Source organism: Eucyclogobius newberryi, unplaced genomic scaffold (assembly GCF_026437365.1).
Source record: "Eucyclogobius newberryi isolate DKJ021-1_F unplaced genomic scaffold, fEucNew1.0.hap1 SCAF_20, whole genome shotgun sequence".
Taxonomy (NCBI): Eukaryota; Metazoa; Chordata; class Actinopteri; order Gobiiformes; family Gobiidae; genus Eucyclogobius; species Eucyclogobius newberryi.
The window spans coordinates 13,845,708-13,862,231 of NW_027315835.1; the positions used below are offsets into that span (position 1 = coordinate 13,845,708).

At 43.3% G+C, this 16,524-nt stretch overlaps 1 protein-coding gene across 39 annotated transcripts in view; it reads left to right on the plus strand.

Moving 5' to 3' along the window:
- Positions 1 to 14,509: 14,509 nt before the first annotated feature.
- The window catches only part of tcf7l2 (transcription factor 7 like 2), an 85,320-nt gene continuing 83,305 nt past the window's right edge, over positions 14,510 to 16,524 (plus strand). For 27 of the 39 annotated variants that reach the window (XM_072455891.1, XM_072455892.1, XM_072455900.1 and 24 more), the window contains exons 1-3: positions 14,511 to 14,738; positions 14,909 to 14,975; positions 15,136 to 15,260. In XM_072455891.1, coding sequence (XP_072311992.1) covers positions 14,550 to 14,738; positions 14,909 to 14,975; positions 15,136 to 15,260 — 381 coding nt within the window. In that variant the 5' untranslated portion in view covers positions 14,511 to 14,549. Of the gene's footprint in view, positions 14,739 to 14,908; positions 14,976 to 15,135; positions 15,261 to 16,524 lie in introns of all 39 variants that reach the window. The other 12 variants (XM_072455889.1, XM_072455890.1, XM_072455897.1 and 9 more) reach the window with 1 other exon arrangement.

Below are 16,524 nucleotides of genomic sequence, written 5' to 3' on the forward strand. Positions count from 1 at the left end.
CATAAGCCACGTTTCGACCGGCCCTGTGTTTCCATGTCATGTCTCGCATCACTAATGTTTTCTTAATAAACATTAAATAATAAACAATAAATCTAAATTATATCTGAATTATACATTTTCTTCAAGGACAATCTCAGCGATTCACAACTAACTAGAGTAAAAAAGCTTTTTCTGCATATATTTAACATCTCTGCACCGTTACACTGCGTTTTCATGTCTCTTTATGAAAGAACGCAGGCGGAAGTGCGCATGCCACTCCCCCGTGCGGACTGATACAACACACACGTGCGTTTGTTTATTAGCGCAACGGAGCGGATCGCATCGCTCGTCTCCCGTAGATTTCTGACGCGGCTGCAGGTGAGCGGTAGGTGCGTTTTATGATTGATACGTGGCAGGACAAATGATTTATCCACCCCACGAGGAAATATGATAAAAAATTTGCTGAAAAAAATCGTCCATACCACCTTTAGGTGCATTATGCACTAAAACTATAATATTTTCAGTCTTGATGCAATTGCTGTGCGTTGATAAACCGAAAACAGGTGATTCTAAGGTGCGCTCTTTTTGTTTTGATACGTTTATTGGTTCAGCAAATAAAGTTTTTCAAAGTTCATCACAGCATCACGTCAGGAACCACTCACAGTGATAATGTACATAAAAAGTAATATTAGCTGCATCTGAATGTCCACACTCGTCCCCTAACCCCACATTCACTATATAGTCCTGTACTATTTACCAGACTATATAGTGCACTCAATCTGAGAGTGAGTCAGACACGCAGCTCACTACTTTCTCTTTGCAGTGATTTATTACAGATTTCTGTTATAAATATTATTTATTACAAAATATTATTATCACATTACACAACAAACCGACTGGATTTTTCAACTTTTTGCCTGTGATGGCTCAAGCTGAGGTAAGTGGCGAGCGCTAGTAACTTTGTGGCACAGCGGAGTTGTGTCCAGTCAAAGATCTGCTGCTGTTGTTTTTTGACTCTCAATATTCAATGCACAATGCATGTTTTACCTTGAGGGTTTCGAAAGGTGCCTAGAAATAAAATCTATTATTATTGTTATTATTATGAATATGAATATTATTTATGTGGAGACACTGTTGAACCGTTCAGATCCAAAGTGAGCCAATGGAAACATGCCTATTGTGAATATTATTTTCACAGATGTCATTTCAGAGTACAAACATTGACTTTCTGACACTGTTGTAAATGTAAACACAAAATATTAAAGTTAAAAAAAAAAAAAGTGGGTTTTATACATGTGTTTTTGGTTTTCCAACGACTTTCTCAGAGTCATTTCCTCTTAGCAGTGTTATCTATCACTCCTCTCTCTTTCGTTCCCCCTCATCTTTGTCCTCATCCCTCCATCCTGCCACCAAATATAGTGGGCCCAAGTAGAAATGGTGTTTTTACTGATTGAAGATCAAAGTGGTAAAGTCTCCTCCTGGAAGCCCGCCCCCTCTATTAGCTGCCCTTAAGAACAGAGGAAAACATCCATTTCTCCCACATCAATGGCGGCTTCATAATCAATTGAAAAAGACACTTGTATGGGGATGCAAATCTTATCTTTGTCTTATTAGCGCTTTTAGAAGATGCATGTCAGGATTTAATGTTATGATATGAAAGGGGGGTGCTTGTTTTAATCTAAAGCTGCAGAGGCGTTAGTAATGGTCCGAATCAAAGCGCTGAGACTCCGGTAATTACTGGGGGAGTTTGCCTATCCTTATTAATATTGATCAAATATGACTGTGATCCATCCTCGGGCCTCTGATGAATTTGGGAGGTGGTTAACGAGCACAAAGGACTAACGTGGCTCTTGTTTTGGAACACAACTCAGAACTTGGTTTTGTTGTCATTTTAATCTGGAAGTGTAGGTGTTTTGCCCAGGAAAGACAATTCAAGGTCACATTTACTTAGGTATAATAATGTTTAAGTCCATGTTTACTTTACAGTTTACATACATCACATGCAAGATTTGAAGACTTTCAGATCACAAAAACTGAAATCTATATCTATATCTGAAATCTGGTATCTAAATCTGTCCAACTCATACTTATAGCTCATACAAACCTTTTAATGAACAATTAATATCCACATGCATTCATTTTCAGGTCCACTTTTACAATCTACTCATTTAGTTGAAAATACAAATTCAGGTCAGGTATCCCAGCTTTAACTTATATTTTAATCAGCCATTTATATCAGCCAATATAGAAAAGTTGTATTCTTAATTAGTCATTGAAATAAGAGTTCGGTGCTATGAATGTTGTGGACATTTTCTAAGAATTGATTTATTCTCTACCGTTCTCCACCTGACTGCACACCTGATGCGGGGCTTAAAAAGAGGTCCTACATTTATTGGACAAAATGTGCAGTGAATCGCACTGATCACAGAACGTTTAAAGAAGTCTATTTTGAAGTGTAAATAAGGCGGCTGCTCCTAAGTGCTGCCGCTGAGGCCACTGTTCTACACATTGTACCTGACACTTAGAGAGCCATCCACCGTTAAGTGATATCTAAGTGGCGACCAAAGACATGCTTTGGAAACACATCAAACATTGCACAAGACGCTGAAATAAGGTAGAAATATATTAGTTTCATTGTGATTCAAAAAGCTGAATCCTGCAGCTATAGCAGACGGAGAGAGCCACCCATGTGGAAAACATTGATCGCTGCTCAGTGAAGCCTTCAGGAGAGCAGCGGACACAAAACTTCAGGCCAATTGATTTTTCTGCATTAATTTCTCAATTAGGAGAGCTGAAGATGACCACAAGGGCCAGAGCCTAAAAAACTCAGTCTGGAGGCCTTTGCTGGGTCCGTGTGTTAGACCTCCCAAATGCAGAACTAGTGTTTTAGGATTTTGAATGATTTTAGAATCAATTTTGGGGAAAAAGGAGTACCTGAGAGGTAATCAATATGGAAGCCAACTGCGGCCTCCATCAGAGTCTAACATTCAAACAGAAATCCGGAGACCTGTTACTGTAGCTGAGAGCGCAGATCGACAACAAATGCTTTAAACAAAGAGAAGATATGCATTTAGAACACTTTGGAGCCACTGTTCACTTTCACTTCTCTGAATAAATAATTGAATCTCTTTGGTGAGCTAGTTATCAGTCGCTATTGGTTAGTAACTATTGGAGTAAATACTGAAGTAACAGTTAGACTTTTTTATTTATTCATTTTTTTAATCTTATTAGTAGTATTTAGGTACAAGTTTGAGCAAATCTAAAATGGAAAGAGTGGGTTTTATGTTGGAAACTCACAAATATCATCACTATATTCTCTTTCTTTTTTCTTTATTGTGCTATGTTATGTCTGCTATACAAATAAATGAATCACTGAAAAACCCAGTCAAATCTCAAGGAAGTCCAGTAATAATAATAATAATAATAATAATAATAATAATAATAATGCAATAATGTTATGTTGCTGTGCGCATACTGTTTAGAGAAATGGACACTTTTTGAATACCTGTTTGTGTCACAGTTTGAGAAATGAATCTTTCAAGTTGAGTTTCAAATCATGAAAATTGTGCGTCCGTTTGTGTATTTCCCATCACAATCCTCTGGCTGATTAATAGATTTGCATTTGCTTTTGCCAGTATGTGACCAAGACTTACATCAACTATAACTCGCTCGCAGCTTAATGTCGAACAAACCTGCATTTTCAGCGTGGCCTTTCAAAAGGACCTTGCCAAAGTGAACCAGGAGTTTAAAAGAACCCGCACGTACACACATACACCGCTCTACCTGCACTTCAATTTTAATTACCCCGTCATTGTCCGAGGAAGACACCGGACCTCATATGGCTTCCTGTTTGGCACAAAAAATACTCTCAGTAGGAATCACACAATCAGGGAGAATGGCGGACCTGAACCTCCATTCAAAGTGGTGGAGGGTCCGGTGTGAGCCCAGGAATGTGACAAAGCAGGGGTCAACAGGGAGGACTTTCTGTGTGTTCATCTGCTCCTACTAAAATAGAATGAAAAACAGCAATTATCTACCAATTACTGTGTCGCAGAGGTGAGGAAAGATGATATTAATGAAGCAAATATTATTTTATTTGACCTGCAAAATGAATGAGATTCACGTTTTACAAATTACCACTCGAACGTGTGCTGTGTTCCATTTATCATCGAAGGTCGGAACTCAGACGTTTTCTTAAGAGTTTTTGTGTTGCTGTGGTCAAGCCAGAAACAACTATCAGTAAAACATTACAGTTTAAGTACAGTAACGACTCGAATCAAATAATAAAAAACAGAAACGCGCTCAACGCAACCGAAATGTGGAACCATTTAAGTTCATTTCAAAAACCCTGACAGTGTTAAACCATTTGTCAGGTGTAAATCAATGTTGAACCTGAAAAGAACTCAAATAATATCAATATTTTACTCTACAGTGGCTCTACAAGATCACTTGACAGCCAGAGGTGAAACTAAATACCTTTTCTTGAAAAAAATATAGATTGTTTAATTGGTACTTGTAATCGAGTAAACTTCTGTGCAATTGTACTTCATTACATTAAGTAACTGAGTACTACAAGTCCCAATTGTCCCAATGCACGGCTGTCTTGTCATTGTATCTACTTCTTTTTACACCCTTAAACACAGATAACTGCTCTGATTGACCGGAGCGCAGAGAACATGCAGATTTCTTTCCAAACATTAGCACATTTAATAGCAAAGAGTGAAAATGTAAGCAAATAAATGAATAAATGTAGCAGTGAATATACCGTGCCACTATATTAGCAAAGAGGGCTGTGTTGCATCAGTCTGAATGCGTACATAATTGCCAGCGTTAGCATTTAGCACATATTAAATACACTTGGGCTGATGTAAGAGCGTTGGACTGGATGAGGTAGTGCTTTTCAGGAATACTTCAATATGGATTTTTTTTTTTAGCTGACACCGATCCGATATTAGACGTGCCGCTGTGGCCGATAACCGACATTAAGATCGCAAGGCCCAGAAAGGTAGGATAAGTTACAGTAAAAGTTCACAAATTAACATTTCACGTTTGTAAAAACCTCCTTGAGCCGACACCTTAACGTGGTGGAGGGGTTTGAGTGCCCGAATGATCCCGGGAGCTATGTTGTCGGGGGCTTCATGCCCCTGGTAGGGTCTCCCAAGGCAAACAGGTCCTAGGTGACGGGTCAGACAAAGATCGGTTCAGAAGCCTCTTATGACGACGACACAATCAAGGCAGTTCACGTCGCCCGGATCGGCGTCACCGGGGCCCCATCCTGGAGCCAGGCCTGGGATGGGTGCTCCATGGCGAGCGCCTGGTGGCCGGGTCTTACCCCACGGGGCCCGGCCGGGCACAGCCCGAAAGAGCGACGTGGGGCCGCCCTCCCGTGGGCCCACCACCCGCAGGAGGATCCATAGGGGGCCGGTGCAGAGAGATCTGGGCGGCAGTCGACGGCAGGGGCCTCGGCGACCAGATCTCCGGACACAGAGACTAACTCTGGGGACATGGAATGTCACCTCGCTGGGGGGGAAAGAGCCTGAGCTTGTGCGGGAGGTTGAGCGATACCGACTAGATATAGTCGGCCTCACCTCCACGCACAGTTTGGGCTCTGGAACCCATCTCCTCGTGAGGGGCTGGACGCTCCACTTCTCTGGTGTTGCCCGCGGGGAGAGGCGGCGGGCTGGTGTGGGCTTGCTGATAGCCCCTCAGCTCAGCCGCCATGTGTTGGAGTTTACCCCGGTGAACGAGAGGGTCGCGTCCCTCCGCCTTCGGGTGGGGGACAGGTCTCTCACTGTTGTGGCGGCCTACGGGCCGAACAGCAGTGCAGAGTACCCGGCCTTCTTGGAGTCCTTGGGAGGGGTACTGGACAGTGCACCGACCGGGGACTCCGTTGTTCTACTGGGGGACTTCAACGCCCACGTGGGCAATGACAGTGACACCTGGAGAGGGGTGATCGGGAAGAACGGCTTCCCCGATCTGAACCCGAGCGGTGTTCAGTTATTGGACTTCTGTGCTAGCCACGGATTGTCCATAACGAACACCATGTTCAAGCACAAGGGTGTCCATCAGTGCACGTGGCACCAGGACACCCTAGGCCGGAGGTCAATGATCGACTTAGTTGTCGTGTCATCAGACCTCCGGCCGCGTGTCTTGGACACTCGGGTGAAGAGAGGGGCAGAGTTGTCAACCGATCACCACCTGGTGGTGAGTTGGATCCGCTGGCGGAGGAGGAAGCCGGACAGACTTGGCAGACCCAAGCGCATTGTGAGGGTCTGTTGGGAACGTCTAGTGGAGCCCTCTGCCAGTAGGGTATTCAACTCGCACCTCCGGGAGAGCTTCTCCCATGTCCCGGGGGAGGCTGGGGACATTGAGTCCGAGTGGACCATGTTCTCCGCCTCCATTGTTGATGCGGCTGCTCGGAGCTGTGGTCGCAAGGTCTCCGGTGCCTGTCGTGGCGGCAACCCCCGAACCCGGTGGTGGACACCGGAAGTAAGGGATGCCGTCAGACTAAAGAAGGAGGCCTATCAGGCCACTCTGGCTTGTAGGTCTCCGGAGGTCATCGACGGGTATCGGCAGGCCAAGCGAGCCGCGGCTCGTGCTGTCGCAGAGGCAAAAACCCGGGCCTGGGAGGAGTTCGGGGAGGCCATGGAGGAGGACTATCGGTCGGCACCAAAGAAATTCTGGCAAACCGTCCGGCGCCTCAGGAAGGGGAAGCAGTGTCTCACAAACACCGTTTACGGTGCGGGTGGAGGCCTGCTGACCTCGACTGGGGATGTCGTCGGACGGTGGAAGGAATACTTTGAGGATCTCCTTAATCCCTCAGTCACGTCTTCTGAAGAGGAAGTAGAGACCGGGGACTCGGAGGCTGGCTCATCCATCACCCAAGCTGAAGTCACTGAGGTTGTCCGCAAACTCCTCGGTGGCAGGGCTCCGGGGGTGGATGAGATCCGCCCTGAGTACCTAAAGTATCTGGATGTTGTAGGACTGTCTTGGTTGACACGTCTCTGCAACATCGCGTGGCGTTCGGGGACCGTGCCTCTGGACTGGCAGACCGGGGTGGTGGTCCCTCTGTTCAAGAAGGGGGACCGGAGGGTGTGTTCCAACTACAGAGGGATCACACTCCTCAGCCTCCCGGGTAAGGTCTATTCCAAGGTACTGGAGAGGAGAATCCGACCGATAGTCGAACCTCGGATTCAGGAGGAGCAGAGTGGTTTTCGTCCCGGTCGTGGAACACTGGACCAGCTCTATACCCTCCATCGGGTGCTCGAGGGTTCATGGGAGTTTGCCCAACCAGTCCACATGTGCTTTGTGGATCTGGAGAAGGCTTTTGACCGTGTCCCTCGGGGTGTCCTTTGGGGGGTGCTCCGGGAGTACGGGGTCCGGGGCCCTTTGCTCAGGGCTGTCCGGTCCCTGTATGACCGGAGCAGGAGCTGTGTTCGCATTGCCGGCAGTAAGTCAGACCTGTTCCCAGTGCATGTTGGACTCCGCCAGGGCTGCCCTGTGTCACCGGTTCTGTTCATAATTTTTATGGACAGAATTTCTAGGCGCAGTCAGGGGTCGGAGGGGGTCCGGTTTGGGGACCACAGGATCTCATCTCTGCTGTTTGCAGACGATGTTGTCCTGATGGCTCCATCAAACCCGGACCTGCAACATGCACTGGGACGGTTTGCAGCCGAGTGTGAAGCGGCTGGGATGAGAATCAGCACCTCCAAATCCGAGGCCATGGTTCTCGACCGGAAAAAGGTGGCTTGCCCTCTCCAGGTGGGTGGGGTGTCCTTGCCCCAAGTGGAGGAGTTCAAGTATCTCGGGGTCTTGTTCACGAGTGAGGGAAGGATGGAGCGTGAGATCGACAGGCGGATCGGTGCAGCGGCTGCAGTGATGCAGTCGCTGCATCGGACCGTTGTGGTAAAGAGGGAGCTGAGCCGAAAGGCAAAGCTCTCTATTTACCGGTCGGTCTACGTTCCTACCCTCACCTATGGTCATGAGCTTTGGGTAGTGACCGAAAGAACAAGATCGCGGATACAAGCGGTCGAAATGAGTTTCCTCCGCCGGGTGGCTGGGCGCTCCCTTAGAGATAAGGTGAGGAGCTCGGCCACACGGGGGGAGCTCGGAGTAGAGCCGCTGCTCCTCCACGTCGAGAGGAGCCAGCTGAGGTGGCTCGGGCATCTGTTCCGGATGCCTCCTGGGCGCCTCCCTCGGGAGGTGTTTCAGGCATGTCCCACCGGGAAGAGGCCCCGGGGAAGACCCAGGACACGCTGGAGAGACTATGTCTCTCGGCTGGCCTGGGAACGCCTCGGGATCCCCCCGGAGGAGTTAGAGGAAGTGTCTGGGGAGAAGGAAGTCTGGGAGTCCCTGCTCAGACTGCTGCCCCCGCGACCCGGCCCCGGATAAAGCGGCAGAAGATGGATGGATGGATGGTTTGTAAAAATAATCAAATCTTTTTTTTTTTTTTTTTTTTTTATTGAAAGAAAAAACACAGACCAAAAAGAATCCATTTCTACTGCACTTTAAGAACCAAAGTGCAGTACACGGATATAATTCAAACACAGCAATGAAAACACACTGTACATTATAAAGGCTTTAAGAGCTGACTTAAAAACAGAAACAGAAATAACAATGACACATTTTATTTATGTGGAATATAAAATAATTTGTGGTTTGATTGTGTAAACATGCAGAAATGTTTAATTGGTTTTCTATTACATTTTTTCTTTGCTCATTAGTTAATTCAAAAATACTATCTAATGCACTGAGGATACACAAAGAAATAAAAAAATACATAAAAAGATGCCAAATATCAGCCAAATATGATTTACAAGCTGCTTCATCTCTACTGGACACCGATCTTATATCCCTAAATTCAGATGGGTTTGATTGTCAGGTGGATCAGCCAATCAGAGACACACATGTCCGGTCCGTACCAAGCGCACTCAGCACCATAAACATTAGGCCACAAAATCCACCTTTAATGAAACACATTGACTTTTCTTTAGCTGTCAAAAACAGTCCAAAGACCACGAAACAATTTGAACCAAAACTGTCTCGTCAAAAGTATCCTATCAAACCTTCTACAACCCACTCGAGACCGCACTGCTTTAGTCTCATTTTCCACGGCTGCTCTTTTCGTTCTTGTAGACAATAAGTGATGTTTATATAAGCTGACTGACTGCCTATAGTCATGTACGACTTCTTTAATCAATCCTCTAGACTCGCCTCTTTGTAAACAATTCTAAAGCACTCGCAAATGTAACTTCAGCGTTGCATTTGCTCCATTGTGTCAAGTGATTACAGCGCCGGGTCAAACAAATGACTTTTGTATACGTTCAATGGGAGCAAGTAAATAAGTAAATAAATATATAAATAATCCACTCTATGTATGGAGCCGTGGAGCGATTTCACTTTCCTCTCTGGCTCTTTTCTCTTCATTTGCAGTGTTTTGATGTATAGAAATCCCAGGCCTGCAGTTCCAGAGATTTGCACAAAGTAATTAGAATAATTGCAATACCAGAATGTGGGACTGTAAATGTGTGCATGTAGATTTAACAAGCACCAGAAAGAGTCGCCCATTAACACGCTATCTTCACATGTGTGTCCTCTCTTTGCCTTTTTAAACATTACTTTGCCAATACAAGACCATTAGGTTACATGTAATTACGCTCAAACCACTGTGATAGACTTGTGACAGTAAATGGCATCTGCAACAAAAGAGCAAATTTGTCAAAATGCAGCTAAAGCTAAATGTTACGTTTCTCTGATTATCGCTGGGACAAATCAAAACACGTTCACAATGAAACAGGCATAATTTTGCATAAAAATGTCCAGTAGTGGTAGGATGGTAATGAGGAGGCTTTTTAAAGGAAGAGATGCATGATGGGTATTTGCCAATGAATGTCACGGGATACTCAAATATGGGCAGTAATGAGTTAACAATTCATTTCGTTCTGTGACTTTTTAGAATAAACTACATTATGGGAAGCAGTTTTCTCAATATACTGATACTAAGACAAAGAAATGAATGTTATATTCAAGCAGTACTTTTACCAAAAACTGCATGGCGTAAAAGTTGTGTACATTTTGTCTTTTGTTTTTGTTTGTGTCCTCAATATACTGTTACTAATTGTATCCTATGGTTAAAATGTATCCTGCATTCACCAACTTAAAGGTGCAGTATGTAACTTTCCTAGTGGATTATCTGCCACATTCTTATTTCAATTGAGTTTTTTTTGCTTTGGCTGAAATATTCCACTGTGTACTTAAGATAAGATAAGATATTCCTTTATTGTCCCACATGGGGAAAAATCATCGATTTATCAATATCATTTATTTAATAGTGTCTTTTTATTACACAAAAACACCAAAAAACATTAAGTGACCGGCACACACCTCCAAATCTGACTTGTAACTAACTATGTCTGGTGGCCTTACCTGCCTGTTGTCATGGAGATCAATAAGTTTAATGAAAGTGGAACCTTCTGGGCAAAGCATCTCTTTGAATACAAGCAGGTGGCGAATACTCCATCAGAAAAGTGACATACTGCACCTTTAAGGCACATTAAGCCATATTGTGGACCCCATTTGACCTGCCCACTCTAATTGGATTCATTTTTTACCTTCCCTTTTTGACCCATAAACAAACATTATGTGCATTGGGATTGAAAACCCCTTCAGAGCTTCCCCTAACAAGCGCTCTTCAGCCAAAGCCTTATTTACTTTGCGTATTCAAAGAGCGGGTAATGACCGTGGCTCTACTATTAAATTATTCAAACAATCCATGCCCCTTGAATCTCCTAATACAAACAATGGTTGGAACTGAAATGTCTGCAGTGTAAAGAGCCCCTCATTTTCATTCTTAAACGATCCTGTTTATGGCATCAGCGTGATACATACATCTCAAGGTAAAGATATTTTTCCTGTAGTTTATTTGTCATGGATATGCGGCTTATTGTGCGTCTGCCTCAAGGTCTACGATGTACAAAATAACACATAATGAAGGAGCCTTTGTGTATATTGTTACAAATGGATCTCCACATTCCCACTCACTTCGAAAGCCTGTCAAGGTTCCCGGGGAAAATTATTTTTTTTCTCAAATTTTTCCCATTGACTTTTGGAAGAAAAAAAATCAGAGTTTAAAGGCGCATATCCAATCTTATTACATATGCGGCAAATAATAAGACAAGATTATTTTCGGTCCAAAATAATACATTTAAAACTAAGGAATGTGGCTATTTTAAATATTTCCGTATTTTCCGAACTATAATTTGCACCTTTTTTCACAGTTTTGGCCGGGGTGCGACTTATACTTATATTTATACTTATATACTTATACTCCGGAGTGACTTATATGTGATATTTTTTTTATTTTCACACTTGCAACAGCATTTCATACTCCAGTCCGACTTATGCATGTTTTTTTCTTCTCTATTATGCATTTTTTGGCTGGTGCGACTTATAGTCCGGAAAATACGGTACTTATAGCAATTTATACAGTTTTAAATTTTAAATCAAACTATAGATCTGGGGGGGTCATTCGTTAGCACATAGCTGATTAGCTCCAGCAAGCTTGTAATATAGATATTATAAGTTGCTTCCGGAACCTCATATTGGAGTCACTTTAAGGAAACAATCGCTAGTTATTACTCAAATTTGAAAAAAAGATGCTTTGAGAATATTGGGGCAAAGTTACGAAAGGTTAGAACTCAAAAACGATAAATTGTGGGTGCGCTTAGGGGGTCGAGGATTTTTGTAGCAATGGCGTCTTGATTGCAGGAGGATAAATATGACACAAACAGGCATGAATCACTCTAAATACAACTTCGAGTGGGTTTATGAGAATGCAAAATAATTAGAACAGTACAATGAAAGACATAGCAAGGATCTATTATTCTATGGGCAAATTAATACGTTCAACAAGCCAATATTTACATTTTACGCACCCTCCCTATCCCTAAATATAGGCAGGTGTCTTTCTCTCTACGGCTCACTTGCTTAAATAGCACATATCGGCCTGAAGGAAAAGACAGAGTGCGAGAGAGAAAGAGAGAGAAAGAGATGCTGACTTCTGTGAGCTGCTCTGCTCTGCTGTGGTCTGCACGGAGGGTCCGGAGCAGCGGGACGCCTCTTCTCCCAAACGCTGACCACCTAAACGCAAGACACACCCCCTCGTCCATCATCATCGGACCAGTCAGGTGGAAAAGGGTCGCTGTAGGACGGAAAATAAAACAGGCAAACACTGCATAAATCACAGTTAGTAACACTAGCAGTACGAGCTAATTAACAGTAAATACGTGCTGTGACATGATCGTGTTTCCTTTTCTTTTATGTAGAGATATTATGTGCTGACTTTCTGCTAAAAATAAAAAAAAATAAAAAAAGGCAGATAATAGATGGCTAAAAGTGTTTTGTTTTTTTAAAATAATATGGATTGTAATTATTGATCAAATATATATAGCAAATAACATTTATTACGTCACAACTCATTTTCATAATGATATACAATTGTAAAAAAAAAAGAAAGAAGAATAAATGCCATTTTCATACACTTCCTTTATAGTGATAATCTGTAAGTAAGTATTTTTTGGCATAAATTAACCATTTATAAATATGTAATTATCGTATTGTATTATTTCTGATTCACATTTTTTGTATGAATGTCTATTAGCATTATACATGAATTACTCTGTTTATATCACATTTGCAATAATTAACAACGATCAAATGTGATGATACGTCATAAATAATAAAATAAATGGTTGCTATAGAAACACAATGCTTCTTTGTTGGGCTAATAATACCACACCTTTATGTCTACATTTGAAAAAGCCATAGCATGTAATTGTGTGAATGTGTTTCCTAATGTTGCCCCCTCCTCAGGCTCATCACAGTGAGACGTGTTTCCTATAGGAGTCAAAACCACAGCACCAGCTACTGTACTGCTGCATAATCATTCCCCAATCGCTGCATTTTTGACAAGCCTCCTCGGCGCATACAGAGAAATTACTGTCATAATATTTGTTTATAGCACGCTAACACGTGTCTAACAATAATGCGGCAATTGGTTTTGATCTTTATGCAGATTGCCTTTAAAAATGAGAAGGGGGAGTCAAAATGTGTAAATGTCAGATTCAGGAACACAGTGAGACAGTAGTAATCTGCAGCACAGTTAAAAAAAAAAAAACAACAACACACACACAAATTTTCCAATTGCTTTCTTCAAAAATGTTCTATATGAGAAAGTACATTTCCTGGTTTGGGGAGATAAGGTTAACCAATCAGTGCACACGGACCCACACAGACACACAGACACAGACACACACACACACACACACACACACTCTTTGTGGCAACAACAGCTATCAGTGCTGTTTTATGTTCCATTATATTATCTATATTATTTGCATGTTTATAGGCCTATGTGAAATAATAATATTCAAATCGTAATAACCATTGTTATTGTGTATCTTTGGGTCATTTGTAATAATACACGGATAACAGTCAACAGTATTTTAAAATGGCTATGTCTGTTTAAAAGCTATTTTAAAGCAACACATCTTTTTTCCACCTTTTCTTTTTCTTTTCTTTTTTTACACAGCGATAAAATAAAACGAAAATAAATAAATAGATCAAATTCGGTGTGCATCCAGTGAGGACTCCAGGTCAGTCCCACAGGACATCACACCTGTCAACAACCTCAATCCCCCCCCCCAAAAAAATAACACACGGATCAGAGGAAAAAGCATTATCTAATATAATGAAAAATAGATCAGAAGATGGTGACAAAGCAATAGATAAAAACAGAAAAAAGAAAAAAAAACTTTGTGGGAGGAGCTGTGCTTTGCCAGGCCTTATAACAAACACAAAATAAAACACCTATACGTGAAGATTGTGTGAAAATAGTGCGGTTAGTGTGCGGAGGAAGTGGCCCCTCTCCTTTCACCTTGAACCCGCCCATGGGCTGCGTGCTCCGGGTGCACATCCAGCCTCCCTGTCCCGCTCCAAACGGGCTCCTTCCTGTGCTCACTTTGCACCAGTGGCTCTCCCCTCCGCCACACACTCTCTCTCTTTCTCTCTCTCTCCCTCGTTTTTTCCTCCTATTTATGAAAACGTCACGTCAAGTCCCTCCCTGTTTGAATCTCATTAGTTCCTTGTGTGTTTCTCCCTGTCAATAATCCCGAATCCAGACTCTCTCTATTTCCATCCCTCTCTATCTGTCAATCAGCGCCGCCTTTGAACTGAAAACCACTCCGACCAACTTCAACTCACTCAATCCGCGCGCCTCGCCTCCTTCTCCGGCTTTCCCCTTTTCTGCCAACATTCCCTTCTTTTTTTTTGACTTTTATACCGGGGGCAGCCAGAGCTTTTGGGGGAAAAACGCCGATACGAGCGCTCCCGAAACTTCAACCGGCGGACTTTTCCTGCCCGATCGTCGCGGGGGTTTGAAAACTTTCGCGTTTGGTTCGCCCCGGCTGCAAGAAGAAGAAGAAGAAGAATAAGAAGAAGAAGAAGAAGAAGAAGAAGACGAAGACGAAGACGCGGAGAGAGAAAACGCACACATAGCGCTCGGGCTGTGAAAAATGCCGCAACTCAACGGCGGTGGAGGGGACGACCTGGGCGCAAACGATGAGATGATCTCCTTCAAAGACGAGGGGGAGCAAGAAGAGAAGATTTCGGAGAACTCTTCGGCTGAAAGGGATTTAGCAGATGTAAAATCGTCTCTTGTGAACGAGTCAGAAACGAATCAAAACAGTTCGTCGGATTCTGAGGTAAGTTTGAGGGACGCGCGCGCGGCGTGTGCGGCGGCGGCTCGCGGCTGTGGCTGGACCCGGGGACTGGCCTTCATGTTGCACATTGGTAAAAAGTGAACCGTCAGCGTCGTCCTTTGCCCCCTTTTTTTGTAACGCAATCCCTGTGTTTTTTGTCGTTGCATTTGAAGGCGGAAAGACGGCCTCCGCCTCGATCCGAAACTTTCAGAGACAAAACAAGAGAAAGTTTAGAGGAGGGTGAGTGAACGCTATTTGTTTTTAACCTCCGTGTCAGTGTAATGTGCTGAGCGTGGTCAACACACCCGCGCCACTATGTATGCAAGGGGAATTCAACTTCTACGGCCGCTTTATAAAAGTTTTTCTCCTTTTTTCTCCCTCCCCCCCCCCGCCATGTTAGCTGCGAAACGGCAAGATGGAGGGCTGTTCAAGAGCCCACCGTACCCGGGCTATCCGTTTATAATGATCCCCGACCTCTCGAGCCCCTACCTCCCCAACGGATCACTTTCTCCAACAGCACGCACAGTAAGTTCCCCTCTCTGTCTGTGTGTGTGTCTTGTGCATAAACACCCGCAAACAGACGCGCACACACGGGGGTCCGGGGGTGGGGGGAGACACGGGGGAAGCCGGGCACACGGGGCTGTCAAACCGCAAAGTGCAGCGAAGAGCGACGGGGAGACGCGCGGGGGTGAAGTTTGTCCAACTCCCCGTGAAGTGTACAGTGCGGCGGCGTAGACGGCGGGGACAGCAGCTAACAGGCTAACGATGCTAACTACACTCTGGAAGTGTATGGAATATAGCAGCGTGTGTGCTAACATGTATCAGCTTAAAACAGCAAACTATTATTATTATCATCATTATTATCATTATTATTATCATTTTTATTATCATCATTATTATTAGTATTATTATTAGTATTTTATTTGGTATTATTTAAGTGTAATAATAGTGTTGTACGTGGCTGCTATATTCCAGGTGCATGATTTTAAGCCACTGAATAATGCAAATGGCTTGTGTTTGCACAGCCTCATCAAAAATGCTCTTTTTTCTAGCACAAGCTGCATGTATTCAGACCTTAACACTAGCTTGTGAGCCCTTTAAAGCTGTGTAAAAATGGCACCCATACAAAATCAATATGCTAATGAGTCTCAATTATTAGCATGTGTCACATTGTGCTAAGACATTTACTGAAAATTGCGTGCGAGGATTTGTAGTGCTTTTTAATCAAAATTGAAAACCAAGTCTTATTTTGTTTTTGTTTTTATTGTTACGACACACCGGCATTTATTTATCACGATGCTGCCGTGACATTGAGTTTGCATGTGCTCTTTCTATTTATTTTTCGGTGGTCAATTTTTAAAAGGGGGTGGGGGGGGCGCACGTGCCTTGATAATCATCTTTATAAATAAATTAATGTTATTTATTTAGCTACAATCATCCATATTTTAACTATGCACACTTACTCATTTGCTCAGCACCTTGCTGGTCCCACTGGGCAATGGCAATCCTTAAGCGGCATAATTTTCTCAAAGCACGGGGTGTTTTTTTGGCCCCCTATTTTAAACGGTTGCAATTACAAGTCTGCACTTTAGGACCTGTCATCTCATTTTACAAGGTTAAAGCAAAGGCAAGCGTTAGGGAATATGACCCCCCCGTACCCCCCGACACTTTACTAATATGCCTAATAATGAAACTGATTTTTATTACCCACATTAGGCACACCTTAAAAAAATTAAATCACTTCTAAAACACAAGGCTTTATTTTGAGTTTGACATGATCACCCAAAGC